Raw genomic sequence first — 21,846 nt, forward strand, 5'->3', positions numbered from 1 at the left:
GTCTTCAACTTACTGAATCAGATGTGATGATATCATAGGCTACTCCTCTAAAGCAGGGGTGTCAAATGCAGCCCGTGGGTCAAAACCAGCCCGGCAGAGGGTCCAATCTGGCCCTCAGGGTTAAAGCAGATATCAGTGGAATGTTTTTGTTAATATAAGTCCTAAATAGTCCTATTTTCCGTCAGCAATCACTTACATGAAGTATTTCAGCCTAAACACGAGTCTCTCCGTCACTCTGCTCTGCTGTAACCCGAGGAGAAAATTTTCCTTGTGGGATACAAGTGTTATCCAATGAGGAGAGAGAACGGCATGAAGGGCTGTGTGTGCAGCCAAGGGATGCGCGTGAATGTGGTGACGTAGCACGAGGACCAATTGATGCCTGACAAGGGCGGGGGCTGCTAACTCATGGTGCGTTCAAAGAAACTCGTACTTTGTGTTTTTCCTTCCTGTGAAGTCATACCTGTTCGATCTGGTACGAGTTCACGGGTCGGAAGTTACGAGTGGCCGTTATAGGGAACTTTCACAGACAACAGGATGGTAAAAACACGAGCTACGGGTTACCTGGAACGCTACCAAGTCGTAGTTGTGACTTGAAGCTGTAACTTACGGTTTCAAAAGCCTGCCTTGAACGCAGCATTAGCCGAAACGGCCGTGAAGCTGATATCTGCTTTAATTTGCCAAGTATGAAACATAGTTGACAGAAGAGGCATAATATTGTAGAAATTGGACAAATTTTTCTCAAGAAATGTCACGTTGTTCATAATATATTTTGTAAAAGGATAGTTCATTAACTGTAAATTATCTTAATAATGTACTAAAACAAAGGGAGAAATTGAAAGTTCTTTTTATTTATGGGTTATCATGCTATTTTTTTTACTGGTCTGGCCCACTCAAGATCATATTGTGCTGTTTGTAGCCCCCTGAACTAAAATTAGTTTGACACCCCCGGTCTAAAGCATCATTGAACTGTGGTTCAGTCCAGGTGGGAGGACTTGTAAAGCTCTGAATGTAAAACTGTGTAGGACGCTGTATGTCATCACAACACCCAAGAAAACTCTCAGGAGTCCAGCATTACAATCATACAAATATATTAGTTTGTTTTATTCAATTATATCCAATAATACGTCTCCGTTGACTTTGTGTAAGTTATTATAGAAATAAATACAGATCATATTGCAAATGCAGAGACAAGAGTTTGGGATAATAGAGTGTTGAGGAGGAGGGAGGGAGGGAGGGAGGAAGGGGGGAGAGAGGGGGGATTAAGGGGTTAAAGGGGTTTTAAAGAGTAAATATTGGGAAGGACTGTTTCTTTGAAGGTGTCCAGTAAATGATTGGCGCATGCATGCTTGTAGTCCCGCCCATCTGTGATCCTCAACCTCAACCCAGGAGTTTCAAACTACAAGTCCCACGGCTCTCTGTAGTCCGTCTCAGCTCGCGTTTCTCCAGGTGATCCATGGGATTGGATGGCGTCTTGTAGTCGTGTTGTTCCTTGCCAGCAACAGGGGGAGTTATTGCACCCCAACCACATTTGCATGGATATATTTATATGTAGATATATAGATATATTTTTTGCCCCATTTGAATACAAAAATAGTGTCATTGTGGCTTTGATAGCTGGAAGACTGAAGCACTCTTTTTGCATTTGGAAGACAGGAAGGAAAGTAAAGATTATGGTGATCTCCTTAAAATATTTTCTGGAAGACTTTTGTCACAATAAGTTGGATCGTCCATGCAGTAGAAAGAAAGAAAAAAAAAAAGAGTCAAAAAATCCTTCAAGGATTGATCACAGAATCACACACACACACACACACAAGTAGAAGGTGTGTGTGTTCGTTTGAAGAGGGAGAGACAGACGGCGAATGAGCAGTCCACATGATGCTGCCGCCGGGCGAGCCAATTAAAATCCCGTTACGAGATCAAAAAGGTCAGAGGTCAGGTCAAGTCGGTCGTTTATCGGTCGGCGTTTGATTGACAGGTGAGAGCTGGAGGATTCTGGGGGATCAGGAGGACGAGGTGCGAGACCCTTCAGTCCTGGTGTACTTTAAGACAGAGCCTTTTTGTTTTTTTTCAATATCCCACATCATGTCATAGGAGAACAGACACAGATATGCATTTTAAACAGCGAAAAAAAAAAACACATCAAATCAACCAACACACATGAACAGACCAAACAGTGGTTCAATAAAGGGCATTACAATGGATACCAATACTTTTTTCCTCATAGCATTTCATTACAAGTCACAGTACTTCCACTGAGAAATACCCCCCAAAAACACAATCCAGACTTCTTCAACAAAGTACACTTGAATCAAAGGAGGGTAAATAAATACAATTGTTTTGTAGTTTTTTTTTTTAGCATAGTTTTACAGTGTAAAGTCACCGCTGACACGTCGGTGATGCATTAGCTTGTGAGAGGTGAAGTCCCTCCATGGTGTGTTTGTAAAGGTCACCCCAGTTAGCCACATCTGCGCTGGCTTGGTGCAGGGTGCTGTGTGCAATGCAGATGTGTCCAGGGATTGTGGGTGTGCCTTTAAAAAGACAGCATGACTTTTTCTTTTTCTTTTCCCTTCTTCTCTGTCTTTTTACATGAAGTTAATCTGTTGGTTAATGCTTTTACAGGATGTGACATGAGATGCTCCGGCTTTGAATTTCAATATAAAATAACTTTTTTTTTCTTTTTTATGAAGCAGCTAAGAAAAAGAGAGGGAGGTAGGGAGGGAGGGAGAGAGAAAATCCGTCCGAGGACGGCGTCACTCTCTTTTTTTTTTTTTTTTTGTCGGAGCACGTGAGCCTCTCTCTTCCTCCCTCTCTTTTTTGTGTTTTCTGCTGCATTGCAGATGTGGTGAAGGGACTCCACCTCAAAGTAATACACACACACACACACTCTCACGCACGCACGCACACACACACACACACACACAGTTTAACAGCAAACCCAGCTCACAAAAAGGGCAAAGTGTTAGAAAAATAAAAGCTCTAATAAAACACGCAGTTGGTTTCTATATCAATATTAATCCTTTTTTTCTCCACACCCTCCCTGATAATGTGGCTGCACCTTGTTAATGGAGTTTATTGCTTTCTGCCCAAGGACGCGTGCTCATTGATTTGGCCTCTGATTTATCCTCTATTTTCCTCTCTCTCTCTCTCTCTCCATGCTTTATTCCCTCTCTTCTTGGATACACATAATGGATATATACAGATATTCAATCACAGTTACGCAACGATTACACACAAAGACCAAAGCTGATGAGTGTGATGTATGAGTGTGAGCATTCGCCCGCCCCACACACACACACACACACACACAGACACACACTCATATACACATACACATGCACATACATACTTGCCTCCAGGTTAAAGGGAAGTTTGTGTTTTGCAAAAAAGTGATGGCGGAGAGGAAGTGAGACTTCAAAGGGAGGCTGTGAGGGCTGCGTTAGCTACACTACAGTGTGTGACACATGCCTTTCACTCTCTCTCTCTCTCTCTGAGTCCTTCACAACCCTGGATGACCCTCTCTCTCTCTCTCTCTCTGCAGTTGTTATTCGCTCCGTAAGCAGGGAGGGCCCTGACTCGGGAGAAACGGGAGGGAAGGGAGTCCCCGGGGAGAGAGGTGTGTATGTGTGTGTGTGTGTGGGATGTGTGAAGCGTGCAGCTGAATCAGATATACATCATTTAACCTCCTCCGATATCAACGCACACACTGCGCGTTCTCACCTCTCTCATCTTTTTTCACACCGTCTAAAGAAACGGCGACGTGGAGTTCTCCGGAGGGACAATATTTAACATTTAGAGCCAAATCCAGAGACATTCATCAGAGAGTTAAAAGCAGTAAATTCAGCTGTGGTGGGGGGGTAGGGAGGGGATGTGTGTGTTCACTAATCAAACATGTGCTCAGATAGACAGCCGCCGAGATAAATGGCAATCTTTACATCCTGTAATTCACACAAGAATCGTTTGAAGTGAAGCCTGAAGGCCGGCGAAGCAGACAGGCTGGAACAGAGAAGCTGATCTCAGACTCCACAAAGGAACTCCCAGCAGAGGGGGGGAAAGGGAGAGTGTGAACACAGCAAAACACACACACACAAGTCTGTAACACACACACACACACACACACACACAGTCGTGCAATCATGCAAACTTTCCACAGTTAATTATTTTGTAATTCCTTTTTACAACATTAAAGGTGAAAGGAGTGACACTGCAGACGGATCGGGGAAATAATCCAGAAGAACATGTTACATCTCTGAGGTTCAGTCAATGAATAGAAGATAATATCTGTGACAGCTTTTGCACAAAAAAAACCAAAAACTACGCTAATTAGATTATTGATGCGACTGAAATAAAAGGTGACTATGAGTTTTCTGACGGAATATAACTCAAAACTGTCACAAATACATGATGAATGCTGGCTGAATGGCACCAGGGTGAATTCCAATAACAGTCTACAAACTGTAATAAAAAGCTAATCTATCTGCATATTCCACAGTGGAGAAGTGAGATACTGATGACTGATGCAACTTTAAGTGGCCGATGGATCATTCGTGATGGACTGCGTTTTAATCGCTGAGTCCACACGCGCGGCGCGAGTAGGCCTATCTCGACGGCGAGATATGAATCCATCGCTCACTTAGGTGTCAGCCCATCGCCGACGCTCAGTCACCGGGATCGAACGCCGCCGCCCCTGATGGCTTGATTGAATAAAATTCCAGGCTCTCGTTTTCGTTTAAAGTCACTTTAAAAACGCAGAAAAGTCGGTTTAACTCAAGAGTTTCAGGCAGGAAATGAGATGATTGTAACCTTTTCTAATTAAATCGGAGTTCATGTCCTCCTCTCGACAAATTCACCTCATGTGCTGTTGTTGTTTTTTGCTTCTGTACAGGCATATGCATCAAGAGAATATATAATAACACTGCATTGATTTTGAGGGTTAAAGGGCCACTCCTGTGGTTTAGTATTGCACTTCCGTAAAGTTTGGGGACTAACAAGGGACAGACTTTCAAAATAAAACCAGCACAGACTGGGATATTCTGACTTTACAAAACTCTAGAAACACTTAATCCTACATCTCCCATAATGCATCTCAATATCATTAAAGAAAACGTACATACCAAGCCTTGATGGCATCACAATGGTTATTTGCATGAACAACATGTGATGCCTTACTGAACGCTCCTTGAGAATGTTCCTTCAGACATTTTACAACAGTTTTGAAATCAGAGGAGTGGCCCTTTAATTATCCTTGTGCGCATGATTGCAATGCATTGCTTACAGTCGGTATCTGTAATCTGAACTCTACCAAAATAAAAGCACGCACACTTTTTTTTTCATCTTTTCAATAACCCACATGAATGATTTCAGCTAGTTTAGCCCTTAGCTCTCCTTAACAGCTTTTTTTTTATGTCTTTCAATTCGCAAAACAACAATTCTGCAAACAACAAATACGACACGTATATATAAGAAAAATATTGCAACATAGATTTCCCAGCCCTTAAAATATATCGCAGTAGGCGTCACAGAAGTCATGGCGATGTGTGTTTGCTGTGATTCCTCCTCCTCCTCCTGTCCAACTGTATCTTTCCATCTAGTCCCAGACGCTGTTAATTCAACTCTAGCAGGCACGGGCCTCATTTAATTAAACATTTGTGTAATTACTTTGCGAATAATAGTCAAACATTGTGTTCTGGATTTAGTGATCCACGGGGGGAGGGCGACTGGTCAAACACACCAACCTGAAGGTCTATTTAACAGTTTAATTAAGGTCTTTCGTTTGCAAGTGAGGTTTTAACAGTAGCTTGTTTTGATTTAATCTAAAAATAATGGGAGGAACTCTCTAATGCGTTACAATTCATTTCCTCCTTTAGTTTATGTTTTATGAGTCCTCTCTCCCTTTCATTCCTCCTTCATTCCTTCCCTATGTTTCCTTTCCTTTGAGTCGCCTCTTACCCGCGCTCTCCTTCCTCCCTCAGTAAATTTTTTCTTTCTCCTTGGGTAAAGAGGTAAAGTTTGTTTCATCATCTCAGGTATAGCAGATTACTTTGCTCAGCAGCTCGCCTCTATTCTGCATGGGTTATCAGCTATTATTATTTACAACCACGGGTTACAGGGGTGCAGAGGATTATGCATGGAGAGAAGTGTGTGTGTTCAGGGAACGCTGTCCACATTACCATAATTCCCTCTTAAATCTCTTTTTGTTCTGCTCATCATCGCACATTTTCCTCCTTAAAAAAATCCCCCTCTTTTTCTGTTTCCTTTCTTTGCCTCATCCCTTCTTTCTCTCTCTGAGCCTCCATCATCCATCTATCCTCTCCTCTGCCTCCTGAACACACGGGACTCCCTTTTGCTTCCCTATACATAAACATTAGGCAGAAACAATTACCCTGCCCCATATTGTACCATGAAAGTTTGATATGAAAAATGATTGCTTTTCCTTTTGAATAGCACAAGCAACTGGAAATGCAAAAACAAGCTCTCCTGAAAGAGAAGATTGGAATATGAAATATCAAAATTGCTAGTTACTTTTTCTTTAACAGGAGAATCTACCAAATAAACACTGACAAGAATGTGATCAAAGTATAATATAACACTTCTATCCTTCTATTTCCTCTTTAAAAAAATATCATTCCTCTTACAGTTTGTACTATAGCTATCAGTTTCATTATTTATATATGACTTTGGTTTTCTTATTTTTCCACCTAACAAAACAGTCAGAGATCAAACTCATATTAGAACAGCCAAAGAGATTTATGTTAATTCATGCAGCGATGATTAGAAACAGATCAACAACTCTGTTGGATTTTTTTTTCTCTTTTTTTTTTCATAAAATAAAAAATGTGTCAGATGAGCTGCTCAGTTGGCAGCAGTAGGATCTAGTTTCCTGTGATGTCGCACATATCCATGAGCAGAGCTCCGGTGATTTAGAGTCACACTTCCATAAAGTTGGGGAACTTTTTTTTTTTTTTTTAATGGTTCAAACCGGGGAAGCAGAAACTGAGACATTCTAACTTTTAGTAACTCCTACATTTCCCATAATGCAATTTGATAGCTTGTTTCATCAGACCCATTCCGTGGTAAACACACATGACTTTTGAATTCCTCATTAGTGATCTGTGGGGCTACTTTGTTATGTAAATCTCTGAGATTAAGTTTGATTATCTTGAAATATAATTATTCAAAGAGGAGCTCCACCAGTTCTACATAGACGAGAAGAAGATTGGATTATTACGACACACACAAGCCTCATTGCACAACATGTGATTAATTGCATGGGTTGAGTTTAACGACTTTAAATATGGGCGTGTGCAATCACAGATCTCTGCAGCCTAATGTCAGACTAAACTGTTGTGGGTTCAGATGACAGAAGAATTTAAAAAAGATGACCAATTTAAATTTTTCTCTATACAGAATATCCCAGTTCCATACGACACAACAATTCCTTTGTTAGTGTGTCACAGAAAGGATTAACAATCAAACTTCATCAGAATATTCATAAAACTGTTTCACAACCACTTTTGCTGCTCTATTTCCTTTGTGCACAGCAGTATTGATGCTTTTGAGTGTATTTTACTTTGAAAATCTTATGGTTGGAACAAAACACATCGGTAAAACCTGTTTGGTATTCTTATGTTATATGGATTTGGGACACAGCAAACAAATGATTGACAGACTGAGCAGAACTCGCCATAACATCTCAATTACTGTAACTCTGACATGTGAAAAAGGTGGAGCGCCCCTTTAAATCCATGACATAATACATAAAACACAGAATATCTATGGCTTGGAGACAGTGATGGATCTGGAGAGACTGTTATTTTATGCACAAAATAATTATGTGCTGGCAAATTATAGATGCAATTATAAAGTAAGAGACATTTTTCTTTTCATTTTTTTTTACAGTGCAATCACAAGCTACACAGTCAGGCTCCATCGCTAACCCATCCTACTGATGGTGTCCTCATCATCTCCCAGAACCTTCACACATACACACACACATACATATACCATGTGTGTATGCATATGTGAGTCTCTCTGTGTGTGTGTTAATGTATGTCATTGTGTAAAGTCGCAAGATCATTTTCTGCGGTTGCCAGGGAGCTAAACCACACATGTGTGTATATATCAATGTAATAATGTGTGTGTATGCATGTGTGGAGTGTGTCGGGGGAGCTCTTGGCCCCTCGTTTAAGGGTCGAAAGATTCTGATCAGCCCCCGACTCCATTAACGGAGCCTGAGAGGACGGGGGGGGGGGGGGGGGGGGGGGGGGGGGGGGTTCTTGTGCCGCCGAGTGGAAAATTGAGTCTGTGTCACAAACTAATCAAATCGCTCCAAAGGTGAATAGAAGAAGAAAGGGAGCACGCATAACACACAAACACACACACACCTACACCTACATACATATACATTCATACGCACACACACACACACACACACAAACAAGGCTGACAAGTATCCAGGCCATCTCACAAAGTCGCTGACACACACAGAAGACTGTGGACCGAGCAGATGGCTGCAGAACATTAAAAAAAAAAAAGTCTGTGAGGGTCTGTGTGTGACGGCGTCGCATTTGCATGGCTCCGTGTCAGGCTAACATCAGCATGGATCCCCCCCCCCCCCAAAACAAAAAAAAAAAAAACAAAAAAAACACACAACCCATTTGTAAAGAATGTGCTGCAGAGGGACGGATGTGACCGTTGCACCTGTTGGTGGTAAAACCAGGAAGACTTTGCTCAGATATTTGGCTGACTGGAAGGACGTCACTGATGATATCTTAGAGGAGGGGTGGGGGGGCAGGGGGACAGGGGTTGGGGGGGTCCTTCCAGCTGCTTTAACACGCTGGGGGGAGGGGGGGTGACATGCTATACGATGCTAGGCGACTGTTCACCTCTTCATGGAGTTATTGCTTTTACATCCCAGGCTCTGATCACCACAGAGGTTATTGAATAAGACGGTGAGGGGGCTGGTGTGGATGAAGGGGTTAGGGGGGTGGGGGGGCAAAAGGGGCTTCCCATCGGCCGGCTCCACTCCTCTTCTCCGTTATTTTTCAGCTTTACACCAGTTGCATTGTGGTACACAGAGTTTTTTTTGTGGGGTCAGTGTAGCAGGCAGCAGGTGGTGGTGGCGGCAGCGGGGGGGGCGTGGGGGGGAAGGGGGGAGTAGCCCTAACAACCCTATTCAGGTTTTTTCCGCTGGTGCCCGGTGCCCAGTGCCCCGTGTCCTCCCCCCTTCCCGTCCTCCTCCTCCTCCTCCCCGTCCTCCTCCTCCTCCTCCCCCCTCACGTGTCTCTGAGCGCTAGGAGGAGGAGGTTTTGGTTTTGGATTGAGGGTCCTTCTTGCCGTTCTGGAGCACGGGCGAGTCGCTGGAGGTCTTGGGCGTTTTCCTGGGCGGACTCTGCTCAGCGACGTCGTGAAGAGAGGGCTCCCTGTACATGGCCACTGGGGAGGGAGGACAAGATGAAACACAGTTCAATGTTTGTAGATGCTTTGATTGACAATTGACACGTCTTCTAATATTTACTGTATGCCTAGTGATGGAAACTGGAGGCACTAGAATCAGCCAGAAAAAATCACAAATCACGCATAGGAATATTTTCACTTAAAGGGATAGTTCAACATTTGGGAAAATTCGCCCATTGCCGTAATCCCCATAGTCATAGCAGTAGGTTCATTACCTTTAATTGTTGGTGCAAGCTATTTTTCGATCAGCGGGGCAGAGATACAAGCTGCTCAGCTAACGCTATGGAGGCATATGGTATTTCCGCCTTTCCTTCATCAAACTCATCAAATACACAATCCAACAACTCCAAAACGCTCTGGTGGACAAGTTGTGACCTGCACATTCACCACGCTATGAAATAATAACGGAACGTTACGAGACAGAGTTGTTTTCGAGGCAAATGCGTAGCCGGAACTACATTCCAGACACGCCTGCTGAGTGGAGTGATTTCAAAGGCGCAACTAGTTCTGAGTATTTGCTTCATGTGTCATAATGTTACATAAGTATACGTTATTATCTCATAGTGTAGTGAATGTGCAGGTCACAACTTCTCCACAAGAGTTGTTGGATTGTGTATTTGATGAGTTTGATGAGGGAAACATGGAAATACCGTGCAGCTCACGCCTCTGCCCCGCTGATCTAAAAATAGCTTGCACCAACAATTAAAGGTAATGAACCTACTCCTAAAACTATAGGGATTATGGCAATAGGTGAATTTGCCAAAAAAGTTGAAATATCCCTTTAAAATATAAATCAGCTGTGAACACATATGGAAACCTTGGTAGGTAAAAACATAGAGGAATAAAAACAAGAAGTGTCTTTACAGTGGACTGTAGCTCCCAGATGTAGAGAAACAGACGGACCTCTGTTACAAGTTTATGCAGAGTACACAGAAAGTAGAGCAATGTAATAAAGTGGAGGATGACAACATAATGGGCTGTGGTTAAGGCCGGGGTCATTATGCTTCTGAACAGGTTTAAAATAAAAGGTCGTTTCTGCCTTAGGTGAATTAATTACTGATTTAATACAACAGCTGGTGTGTAAGTGGCTACACTGTACATCTACATATTGTTGGGTTCTGCTTTTAATTGTGTAACAGTCAGACTGTTTCATTTACACATTCTGCATCTTATCAAACAGGGATCAGTGAAGTCAAATCAGTGTTTTGCTGTGTTCCTTATGACAACATACAACTCATGTATCCCTGTCTCAGGCAAACTAACTCACTACTCCGAGGTAACATGGCTGACATTTGTGATGTTTTGTCTTCTTCAGCTTCAGTCATATTCCTGGAAGTGATGGCATTGTTTTGTCTTACACCTAAATATTAAAATAGCACAGTTCTACAGAGACATGATGTTCACATGCTACCACAGTTGTTCATGGGACATAAAACATAAATAGTCTTTGTAAAGTTCAGGAAACTTGCTGGCTACAACCATCTACATGAATGTGTGATGTGGTTCAAGTGTCCCGTGTGTTTTGAATATATACAAAAACTGTACAGTATCATAAAATGCTCAGGAGCCCCTGAGCCAAAAACTAGCTGCTGGGCCCTGTTGACCACAACCAAACACCTCGGACACTCTGTCAGTTACCCTGTGATCTTCCAGGGGTCTGTTTTTACTGGTGCTGCTTACAATTAAAGGGGACATATTTTGGAAATATTACTTTTTGAAGGCTCTTTAACATATATTTGGGATTTGTCTTGCCTTCCAGCCCCCAAAATGTGAGAATTGACAAAAACATCTGTAATGTGCAGGCTCCCTAGGTTGAAATCCATGTGGTTTTACAAGATGTTCCTTCATTTGTCTCCCAGTGATGTAACTAGGATTCAAATTTGCATAACCCCGACCCTACCTGGGACCAGTAGAAGGGGCGGGGAAAGCAGTGGTTCATTTGCATTTAAAGGGACAGGCTCTGAAACCAGCCGTTCTGAACAGGGCTGTTTTGAGAGGATGAAAAGAGCTGTGATGTTTGATTTTTTTTTTTACTTTTTGTTGAGACACCCTGAGATCTGTTTGTAGTTGAAGCTTTCAGTGTGTCTGACCTGATAATTAAGGAGTCTCCATGTATTTCACACAGAGTGTATACCATCGACCAGTGTGTCAAACACCATCAATGTTTTACTGTAGATCAGCTCTTAAATAATATTTTATCTAAGCGGTGCTGGTTTCTGTTTGTCTGGTTGGTACAGTAATCTGTCCTGAAGCACCAGCAGCAGGTCCAAGACTTCACTGTTCTAAAGCAACAAACACGGAGACACAATAAAAGCATCATGGGAGATATTCCAGCTCAGGCAGGAAGTCTGGATGAATGAGTCGTACCTTCAATGAGTTTGGGCAGGAAGTGAGCAGCTCCCTTGGTCTTCTTGACCCGGTTCCCCTTCATGACCTGTCCGTCCCGGTTGATGCCGATGTACCACGCCCGGCCCGACTGGGTCTGTCTGTACAGGATGGACGAGTAGGTCACGTAGTAGTTCTCAAACACACACTCCTTAAACTTGCACTCCGGCGTGAAGTGTTCCTAAAACACACACACAGAGAACACAGAAGCACATCGGGTCAGAGGAGAAGAATAACACATTTGGAGCATCTGCCATTTTTTATCTCTTCTATTATTTATATATTTACTCTCCAATTCCAACTGAGCTCAGCTGGGAATGGGAGGAAATGGGCCCCACATTTCATGGTGACAGGGTTACAGGAGCATCCAGCGGCCGCATACACAAACTTGCGCGCACGCACGCTCGTGGGGCGACGACACGTAGGCACGCCCCGTTTGCCGCACGGACAAAGTGGTTTGCGAGCGGGGAAGCCATAACTCAGCTGGTTGAGTTTACCTGTAACAAACAACAATCAACCGGATCCTTCACCCCCCCTCCCCACCTCGTAGTTTAACGACCCCGTCGTCGGCCTTCAGCTCTCACACACACACACACAGTTCTGCATTAGACAATACATCACCCCCTCTTGGCCCCCCCTCACCCTCATCTCTCTCTCGTTACAGCTCTCACATATTCCCTCTCTATCTCATATTCTGCCTCTCCTCCACTCCCGTCCCTCCATCCCTCCGTCATTTGGTAACCTTGTCGAGGAACAAACCAATTTGCAGGATTGATTTGGAGCCTTGATGTGACGGGTGAGCAGAAAAGGCCTGAATAAGGAGTTTGCTCTCTCTCTATCTCACTCTCTCATTCATTTCTCCCTTCTCTCACTCTCTCTCTCCTCCTGCTCTCCGTCTTCTATCTCTCGTCTCTCTCCTCTCACCACAGGCGCGGGGCCTTAACGCCTGCCTATATCCATTGTACCACACATAAACAAGGTAATTACACTGACTGTATCGCCCATTCTTTAATTACACATCCATTCACTTCAGCGGCCATTCATCCCCTCGTCCACCTATTAACTCCGGTCTAATGGTACGGTCCCATTCCAAAGTCTGGATACTGTTGGACGGTGTAATCACATCGCTATCGTTAGCCGTGTTTACATTGCGGTGGGATGCATCTCATCTTCTCTGCACTGTGTATGTGTGTGTATGGGGGGAAATTGACAGGATTAAAGGCAGCTTTGTAAAGCCTCATCACCACCTCACACACCCCGCAGACAGACATGCTCAAAGTTCATTAATAGATTCATTATGTGAATTAAAACAAGTCTGGCACATGATGTGAGTATAGTGTGCGGGTAGTGTGTACTGCACGTCAGAGAGTGTGTGTTAAGGCTGTATAACATAACTAGCGTGCAAAGGAGAGCTTTTTCATCATCCATTAGACCACAGAGAGCGAGCGACAGAGGAGCGATGCAAAGGCTGCAGAGATTCTCTGAGTGTTTTCTCTGACCATCAACATCGTTTCACCTGAAAAACCTTAAAGGGGACATATTATGGAAATATCACTTTTGAAGGCTCTTTAACATAAATCTGTAATGTTCTGTTTCTGTTCCCTCAGTTGTCATACAATGATGTCATTAGTTTTCGAATCTGCATAATCCCACCCCTACCTGTACTGGTAAAAGGGGCAGGGTGAGCAGTGGTTCATTTGCATTTAAAGGGGCAGGCACTGAAACCAGCCGTTCTGAACAGGGCTGTTTTGAGAGGATGAAAAGAGCTGTGATGTTTGATCCTCCCTCCTGTCTTTAAGACACCTGGGAACTATTTTGAATTTTTGGAGAGGGTGCATAATATGTCTCCTTTAAAGCTGAAGAAGAAAAGATAGAATAACAAACAGAAAGTCTGTTGAAGCTGAAGTCAAGATAATCTTTTTTTTTTTTTTTTTGCAAAACCACTACTTATGAATGTTGGCTAATCATATTATATTGCACACACAAAAAATAATATAACATCACATCACATAAGAAGAAGCCAGAAGATGCCTCTGCTATTGGAGAGCCTGTTGAAACGAACAAGCTTAAACTCAAATTTGTTTCCCCTCCTTGGTGCTGCAGACCTTTTAGTCAGGTATAAATACAGCAATCAAGCTCATGTGTGGACCAAACAAGTTGACGGAGAGCCAGCTGAACTTAAAAAGTGGTCTGGGTGCAGTTTGTTTGTGGCCCGACCTCAATCCGACCGCAAAAAAGCAAACACCTTTGGCGCACATGAGAACACGCGCTCTCCTTGGCAGTCGTCTTCTTCATTGTAGGATTATGAGAACAGAATCATAAATCTGACGTTGTATTAAATGCTCTTGATGCTCAGAATGTTCTGGGAATGTCTGAAGGTGTAAGAGCCAGGTCAATAAGAACAGTGAGTGCAGTGTGCAAGCTCTCCATGATGGTTTACTTCCACTGAGCGCTGCCTTCTTTCCCCTGTGTGTCCAACCAATGACTGAACCACCTCAGCGTGCATGTGGCTTTGTTTACAAATTCTGGTCCACATGCAAAAAGTGCAATGTGATGGCGAACTGTACCAAAGAGAAACAAATAAACACTGCATTTGGACCAGACCGAAACAGGTGAACTAACAGACTCTTCTGGTGTGAAAACGCCTTTAGTTCCCTTCAGGGTGAAAACTGAGCTCTGAGGACAGACATCCCTGACCTGAGGTCAGTATTCTCTTTTTCTCTCTGTCTCTCTTCAGGTATCTTTTGGGGGTTACTTCTTCCAGTGGTGAACATCTCTGATTGTTCTCACACACACACACACACAGTGTTGTCCACAGCATTATATGGTTATACACCTGACATTTAAAAAACAGGCTTTGCAGACTGTTTATGTTGTTATACTTCCAAATGACAAGAATGACGACTCTTTGCCCTTTTTATACCCTGATATTTCAGCCTCATGGAGCTTTAGCCGTGCTCTGGAGATGTACATTACAACAGGTTTTCCCCTCCGATTAGTTCTTGTGACTTTTGGCAGAAAATCATCATCCAGTTCTACTTTCTTAAAGGGGACATATTTTGGAAATACCACTTTTTGACTTTTGACTTCTGTAACATATATTTGGGTGTTTGTCTTGCCTTCCGGCCTCCAAAATGTGAGAATTGACAAACAAATCTGTAATGTTCAGGCTCCCTAGGGTGAAATCCATGTGGTTTTCATGAGCTTTTCCCTCAGTTGTCTTCCAGTGATGTAACTAGTTTTCGAATTTGCATTTTATCACTTGCATTCGGCAAGCAGTGGCTCATTTGCATTTAAAGGGACAGGCACTGAAACCAGCTGTTCTGAACAGGGCTGTTTTGAGAGGATGAAAAGAGCTGTGATGTTTGATCCTTGAGGTATTTTGACCAAAGCATGTCACAGACATGTCTTTAAGACACCTGGGAACTATTTTAATTTGTGGAAAAGGGGCATGATATGTCTCCTTTAATATCCAACCAACTTCACACCAACAGCACTTCATTTTCTGTGGCAGAGTTTAGAGAGAACTCTTCCTCTCTCTGTATAGATTAAGACATTAAGGAGTCGTATCCTCATTGGTCTTTTTATTTCCTGTTTGTCCTCGCAACCTTGTTTTGAGAAGTGCTATAAAAAATATATGCAATTATTTCCAAGTTTATTATTGCTAAATCATTTTTATACTGGCACTTATAATGCTGACGGCAACAAAACACCAAAATGTTTCTCATTTGAACAGATAGTGCAGTGATTTAGTTTATAGATTCATTAAAACAACATTTGCCATCAAAGCTGCACAGACCTTCTTGACATGATCTTGACTTTTATTCCCTGGTGTTGATCATTCTCCAAAGGCTCTAGATACTACACTTCCCATAATGCATGCTGAACAGAATTTCTCATCAGGGTTTGTATTTCTTTTCAAACTTCGTCTCCTGCAGCTTCCTGCAAAATGCAACTGTCCAACGATGGTCTTTGAGATGATTATGCACACAAATCAGTCAGACAGGGCATCCAATTCTAAATTCACGTTGAAGTGTGTGCAGTCTGACCTCCAGTCAGTAAACATGATCGGACAAGCAAAAAAACATGAGCCCAAATCAGTTCTGCTTTCAGAGAATCTTTAATTCATGATTTCCTCTTGTAAAATCGGCCTTTAATATTTCATGTAATTTGGCTCAGTGTAATGGTGCTGCACTGACGAAGTCCCCCAGCAGGAAAACACTAAGACTTTGGTGCAGCTTGCATGCATGACTGGATGACTACACTCACCTCCACACACAATACACAGACTTAATGTGATTCATTCTTTTGTGTTTGGAGCGGCGGAGGAATATTTCCAAAACAAGTATTTCACCATTATACCTTTTCTTTTCTTTTCTTTTTCTTTTCTCTGGCAGCTGTGAATATGTGGGAAAAAAACAAAAACACCTTCTCCTGCGTCGATACTTTCACACATCACACATCAAAATTGATTTAAATGAAATAAATCTCTGGTCTCGGGCCAGAAGCCAGCCACACAAACTTATCCACAGAGGGGCCATCAGCGTGGCTGCTTTATGGGATAACACACTATTAAGCAGTCATTTATTCACACTGGGGACAGATGCACATCTGTCTGCCGAGCGTTTACTCTGACTCCACTCCAGGCTGATTTCTGACTGATCATTTCCTATTCATCATAAACTGCGGAGAGGGCCGGCTCTCTCCCACCTCCTCACCCCGCGCCCCTAACAAGCCTCTACAGCAGAGCCTCCGACTAATAAAAACACTGAGCGATCTGTCACCTGAGCCCAACAACCCCCAGACAAACCAGTGCTGCAGTTCCCCTTGTGCTCAGCAGGGGCTGCTCCAAACACACAGGCCGCGTGGAGCTCCAGTCACTGCTGCTGCTACAAAATCAACTGCTCGCCACTGTGTAACACTCAGCTCCCCCAGAAAGCCTCTAGTTTAGTGCGCTGGAAACAACCTGAGTTGTAAAAAACAGCCACAAATGCAGAATTTGCATTTTTGTTCTCCACTAAACTCCACACTGTTTTCTACATCTGAGCAAGAACGTCTTGTGATCTAGGATTAATTATTGGTTCCCTCCTGAGGCGTTCAGCTGCCTTTAATGTTACATTGAACTGACTTCAGAAACAACACCGAGTCCTTATTTTGGTAACCCTTTAATTTACAGGATGTTGATTAAATGATAATGTCAAGAAATAACAAATACAGTAATTGTGTAGTATAAGGTCAAGAAATAGCCTAGAAAAAACTGTCAATTTCATAGTTATGTCGTGTTTTTCAAGGGCAAAAGATGACACATGCTCGTCATTTTTTGGGAAGGATATAATTTTTCTTGCAATTGTCAATACAATCAATTATTTCTGGGCTATTTCTATGCAATCAATCATTATTTCTTGGCTATATTTCTCGACATTTCTATGAAATTGATTGTTATCTCTAGACATTATGACACAATTACTTGTTATTTCTTGGCTATTGCTTGACATTATCACATAATTAGCAGCCTATACATTAAAGGGTAACCCTTATTTCTCATACAAATGCAGTAAGAAAGTGAGACTCTTCACATGTAAAACCTCTCATCATACTCTATTATTCGCTATGTCTATCAATATTAACTTTTCATTATTATTATTATTATTTTATTACTATTTTTCTTTGCTACTGCTCATGTTATTGCTACTTTTGTTAGTAGCACTGTAGCAGTGCCTGGCCGTGATTCATCACAGAGTAATATTGTCTTCAAGTTCCATGTTTGTTGCACCTGCTATTCTGTATTTGTCTTTTATTCTTGTCATCACCACACGTGTCTTGTGTTGTTTGACTTTACACAATAAAAAATAAAGAAATAAAGTGAGGGAAACACATGTCAGGATCATTAAAAAGTGTCCAACACTGTTTAAAACTAAAATGACTACAATCCTCTGTCACACAGATGGTTTCAGAGGAGGCAGCACTAGTCTGTGTGTGTGTGTGTGTTTAAGTGTGTGTGTGTGGGGATGTGTACATGCACTCATGCGTGTCTGCTGTTGTGACAGAGAGACATGACAGATCCCTCTTACATCAGTGGGAGGCCACCCGGCACCAGATGACATGAATACACACACATACAAACACACACCAACACATGGGCACGCGCACACTCGCAACATCAACAGTGACGGATGGAGCGGTCGTCTACCTCATCACTCACTCCCACAGACAGAAGAGGGAAAGGAGGGAGGGAAGGAAGGGAAGAGGAGGGGCGCGTGAGGAGATGAGATGAAAGGAGGGAAAGACGAAGAGAAGGAGAGAAGGAAAAAAAAAGAGACAAACAGTAGAAGAGACAGAGCAGTACCGGTTAACGACACACACACACGTCTCATTTCCATCAGTTGACACCTAAAGACATTATTCATCCGCGCTCACGGGCACGTGGCCGCCGTTAACCACTGCGCCTCCCGCGTGCTCGGCGGGGGGATTGATCCTATGTAAGACCTCTGTGAAAAGTCAATAAGCATTAGGGCAGAAAAGAAAAAAAAAAAGCTGGATTAGTCTTTGATTGGACGAGCGACGCGGCGACGCAACCGAGCATGAGCAACTTAAAACGACTTACAAGCCGCGATCAGGCAAGCACAGGTTAATCCACAGGCTTTGAGTCGCAGACACTTATCGACCGCGTCCCAGAGGACAAATGTATTTCACTGAGTTGATAGGGCACATGTGTGTGGTGGTGTGTGTTTGTGGTGGACATGAGTGAGGAAATAGAGGAGATGGACTGAGTTTTTACAGCTTCCAGTAAATGATGGTTTCATGCTACTTGAGCTGCTGGTTACAGCTTCATCCAGACACAGCAGGTTGCTGCTGCTGCTGCTGCTGCTGCTGCTGAGCCCACCGCTCTGTTTATGCTTTAATAAGACAGGTGGGACAGATGAGATATTTAGACTGACAACACACAACTTTTCTACAGTGTGGAGTCATTTCTTTGAAGTCAAGTTCAACTTGTAGAGATCTGCAGAGATGAGACCTAAAGCCCAGAAATAAGCCTGTTAGCACCTATTAAAAAAAAGGTTTTAATGAGGTTGGTGGTTCAAGCTCAAGATTTTCATGTTTCATGTTGGGGGCATTTTTTTTTTTTTTGGTTTTCTTCTGCCAACAGGAAGGTCATGGAGGAACCAGACAGCAAAGGGCCACAGGTTGGACTTGAACTCAGGCTACTGTGGTCAGGATCATGTCTTTGCAGTATTTGATCTACCAGTTATGCCGCCGGATCTCTCATTGTGATGTTTTACTGTACAACAGAGGTCTTCAACAGAGGGTCCGTGACCCCTAGGGGGTCCACAGAGGTGCTGCAGGGGGGGTCGTGGGATTTCTAGTTGATTAGACAATGTTTTATATCATTTGCCTTTGTTTTTATGCTCTATGTGTTTTGTCGGTTTTCCTGCTCTTATGTGTATGATTTTAAGTATGTATGCCACCACTGTGATGGGCAGTTGCAATTTCATTGTATTTTAATGCAGTGACAATAAAGGCCTCTTAATCTTAATCTTTTAGTTTCCACATTTATATTTCAAATAACAACGTCAATTTGAATATCTTGTCTGCATGATTATCATGCAGTTGACAGACATTTGCGAACAAGGTCTGTTTATATGGCAGAGGGACGGCTACTCTACTCACTGTACCTTGTACACTTTTTGAAAAAACATGAATACCCGTTTATGAAACTTAGTATTGCCTAGTATTGAATGCACAACAAGCTACGTTTATACATAGTACTGGGCCCAGTTTAATATAATATACTCTTTTTTTAATATAGAATGGGTCCTTGCTCCATTTCTCCTTGGCCTGAAAAACGTTGAAGATGCCTGCTCTACAACATTAAAAACTGTGAGTGCACAGTTGTGATTACCTTAAACTTTTTTCTCTTTTAAAATGCCAGTTGTTAACACGTGTCTAGTTCATTACAAAACATAGAAATCAATCACCTTTACTGTGTTTATACTAACTTTGTAAGAGGAAAAGCTTTTGTACAGGTCAGAGCTACCACAGTTCACCAGTCGTGACGCTGTCATGTGTAAAGTTTATCCTGCTGAACACAATATTTAAGTATCATAACCATTTGCTTATTTACTCCAACAATGCAGGAGCCAGTGTACCAGACACAGTGACATTTTGTTATGGGAGCAGGGTGATGGCCCGTCTTCCCTGCAGCAATCCATTATGTCCTCCTCATTAAATCTAATGCAATTTGATTTTATATCAGAAATAATGATTTCAGCCAAGTGACTCGAGTATAAACCTCTCAAATCTGGCCTAGCAGCTGTCCCTGTGCACATTACATTATGTAATCTCATTTGTTCTGAATGTAAACATATTGATCCACACAGTTTTCAGAGTATTTAATCTAAACTCTTATTTCAATCATCTCTGTGTTTAGATAAACCTACGTGTACAGGGGGGGGGGGGGGGGGGGGGGGCTGACGTTGCTGATGGCTTCATTTTTTAGAAAAGGTCAAAATATCACATCACTCAACTGTCTGTCAGATTCCATCTCCTGTCTCCGTCTGTCCGTCCTGTCCCTCCTGTCTCTTCACTTCACTATCCAATGAAACAAAAACTGTCATAAAAAATATCCTATGGGGGGGTCGGGGGGTTTAAAGGGATTTCCAGGTTATAAAAATATATTGGGTTGATCATGAAGTGAGAATTTCTTCACTTGCCTCAGTGTGTTTTGTGACACTGTCAGCGGAGGCATCTCCACTTTATGACACGTAATGGTCTTAAGAGGAAGAGTCCATGTTTGATCCGATAGGCAGAGACTGATGGAGGTATTCAGATCATCGACATATCAAAGATCAATGTCAGCTGTTGAGTGTTAATGTTGCCAGCAGCTAAAATCTTAATGGGAACATGATACATCTACAAAGCAGGATGTTTTTGTTCTTGTGTAATGAATGATGAAATATTTACCTGCAGATGCAACCGCTGTCACAAGGATAAGAATCAGCACTGAAAGCACACAGAGCAAGGTGAGCTTGTTTACCCGAAAAAGCTGATTATTATCTGAGCAAATGGGCAGAATAACAACTTTAATGGAGGACAAACAGCTGAGGAGGCATCGGAGGAGCCTGCTCAATAATTGTCTTAAGATAGGAGTAATTATCATTTATTAATTTATGCATGGGAAAGATTCAGCCACGCCGCTATTCTCCGAGGTCTTATCATCAGTGCTGGCTCTGAGTGTAAAGCATCACTCAGCATTTAGGGAGGAGAACCCCCCCCCCCCCCCCCCCCCCCCCCAAAAAAAAAAAAGCACTGTATTCTCAGGGTGATGTACCAGCCAGGCCCGGGTGTTAAAAAGGTGAAAAACAACCTCTGACATTCAAAGCAACTTTGTCAAATCCCACAGCAGCACCAGCAAATAGTCTGCTCACTTGAGTTTTAAAAGCAACATTTTTCCAGCTGACTTGTGCTACGGCTTGGTAAACGGTGGCGTTTGGAAATATTCACAGACAAAAGATGCTTCACTCTGAAAAAGAGGGACGTGTCATTTTCACTGTAGCTGTGTGTGAGTGGAGGAAAACACAAGGATTGTGAGAACTGAAGCTGAGCTCAAAGGCCTCTCTGTTACTGTTATTACAGGGTTTTATCATCTGATCTGAACCTTTTATAAAACTTCCTGATGTAAAGACAATGATACATTAAAGGAGACATATTCTGCCCCCTTTCCACAAATTAAAATAGTTCCCTGGTGTCTTAACTCATTGAGTGCCGCGCTCCTTTCCAAAGTTTTAGTCAAGTGTACCGGCAATTTAGACCATTTTTGACTTTTTATGTAGAGCCACAGTGTATTCTATATTATTGCCACCAACACATACTGTGGCTCAATTGAAAGGTTTACCTTAATGCTTCAAGTGGCCACAAACCGTTTGTTTCTACGTGCCTCCGTTCCTGAGGAAAGTCAAGCTAAACATGGCTGGGTTTCACCAAAATCCCTCCTTTTTTTCTAGAAAAGGA

The 21,846-nt window shown here is 42.6% G+C and overlaps 1 protein-coding gene across 1 annotated transcript in view; it reads right to left on the minus strand.

The window, feature by feature from the left end:
- Window positions 1-9,289: 9,289 nt before the first annotated feature.
- fgf11a (fibroblast growth factor 11a) overlaps window positions 9,290-21,846 on the minus strand; it is a gene marked incomplete at both ends in the record, with an annotated part of 116,873 nt that continues 104,316 nt past the window's right edge. Inside the window, 2 exons of the mRNA XM_083993204.1 lie at window positions 9,290-9,432; window positions 11,821-12,019. Coding sequence (XP_083849330.1) covers window positions 9,290-9,432; window positions 11,821-12,019 — 342 coding nt within the window. The remainder of the gene's footprint in view (window positions 9,433-11,820; window positions 12,020-21,846) is intronic.

Source organism: Trachurus trachurus (genome assembly GCF_905171665.1).
Source record: "Trachurus trachurus genome assembly, chromosome: 18".
NCBI classification, from domain to species: domain Eukaryota; kingdom Metazoa; phylum Chordata; class Actinopteri; order Carangiformes; family Carangidae; genus Trachurus; species Trachurus trachurus.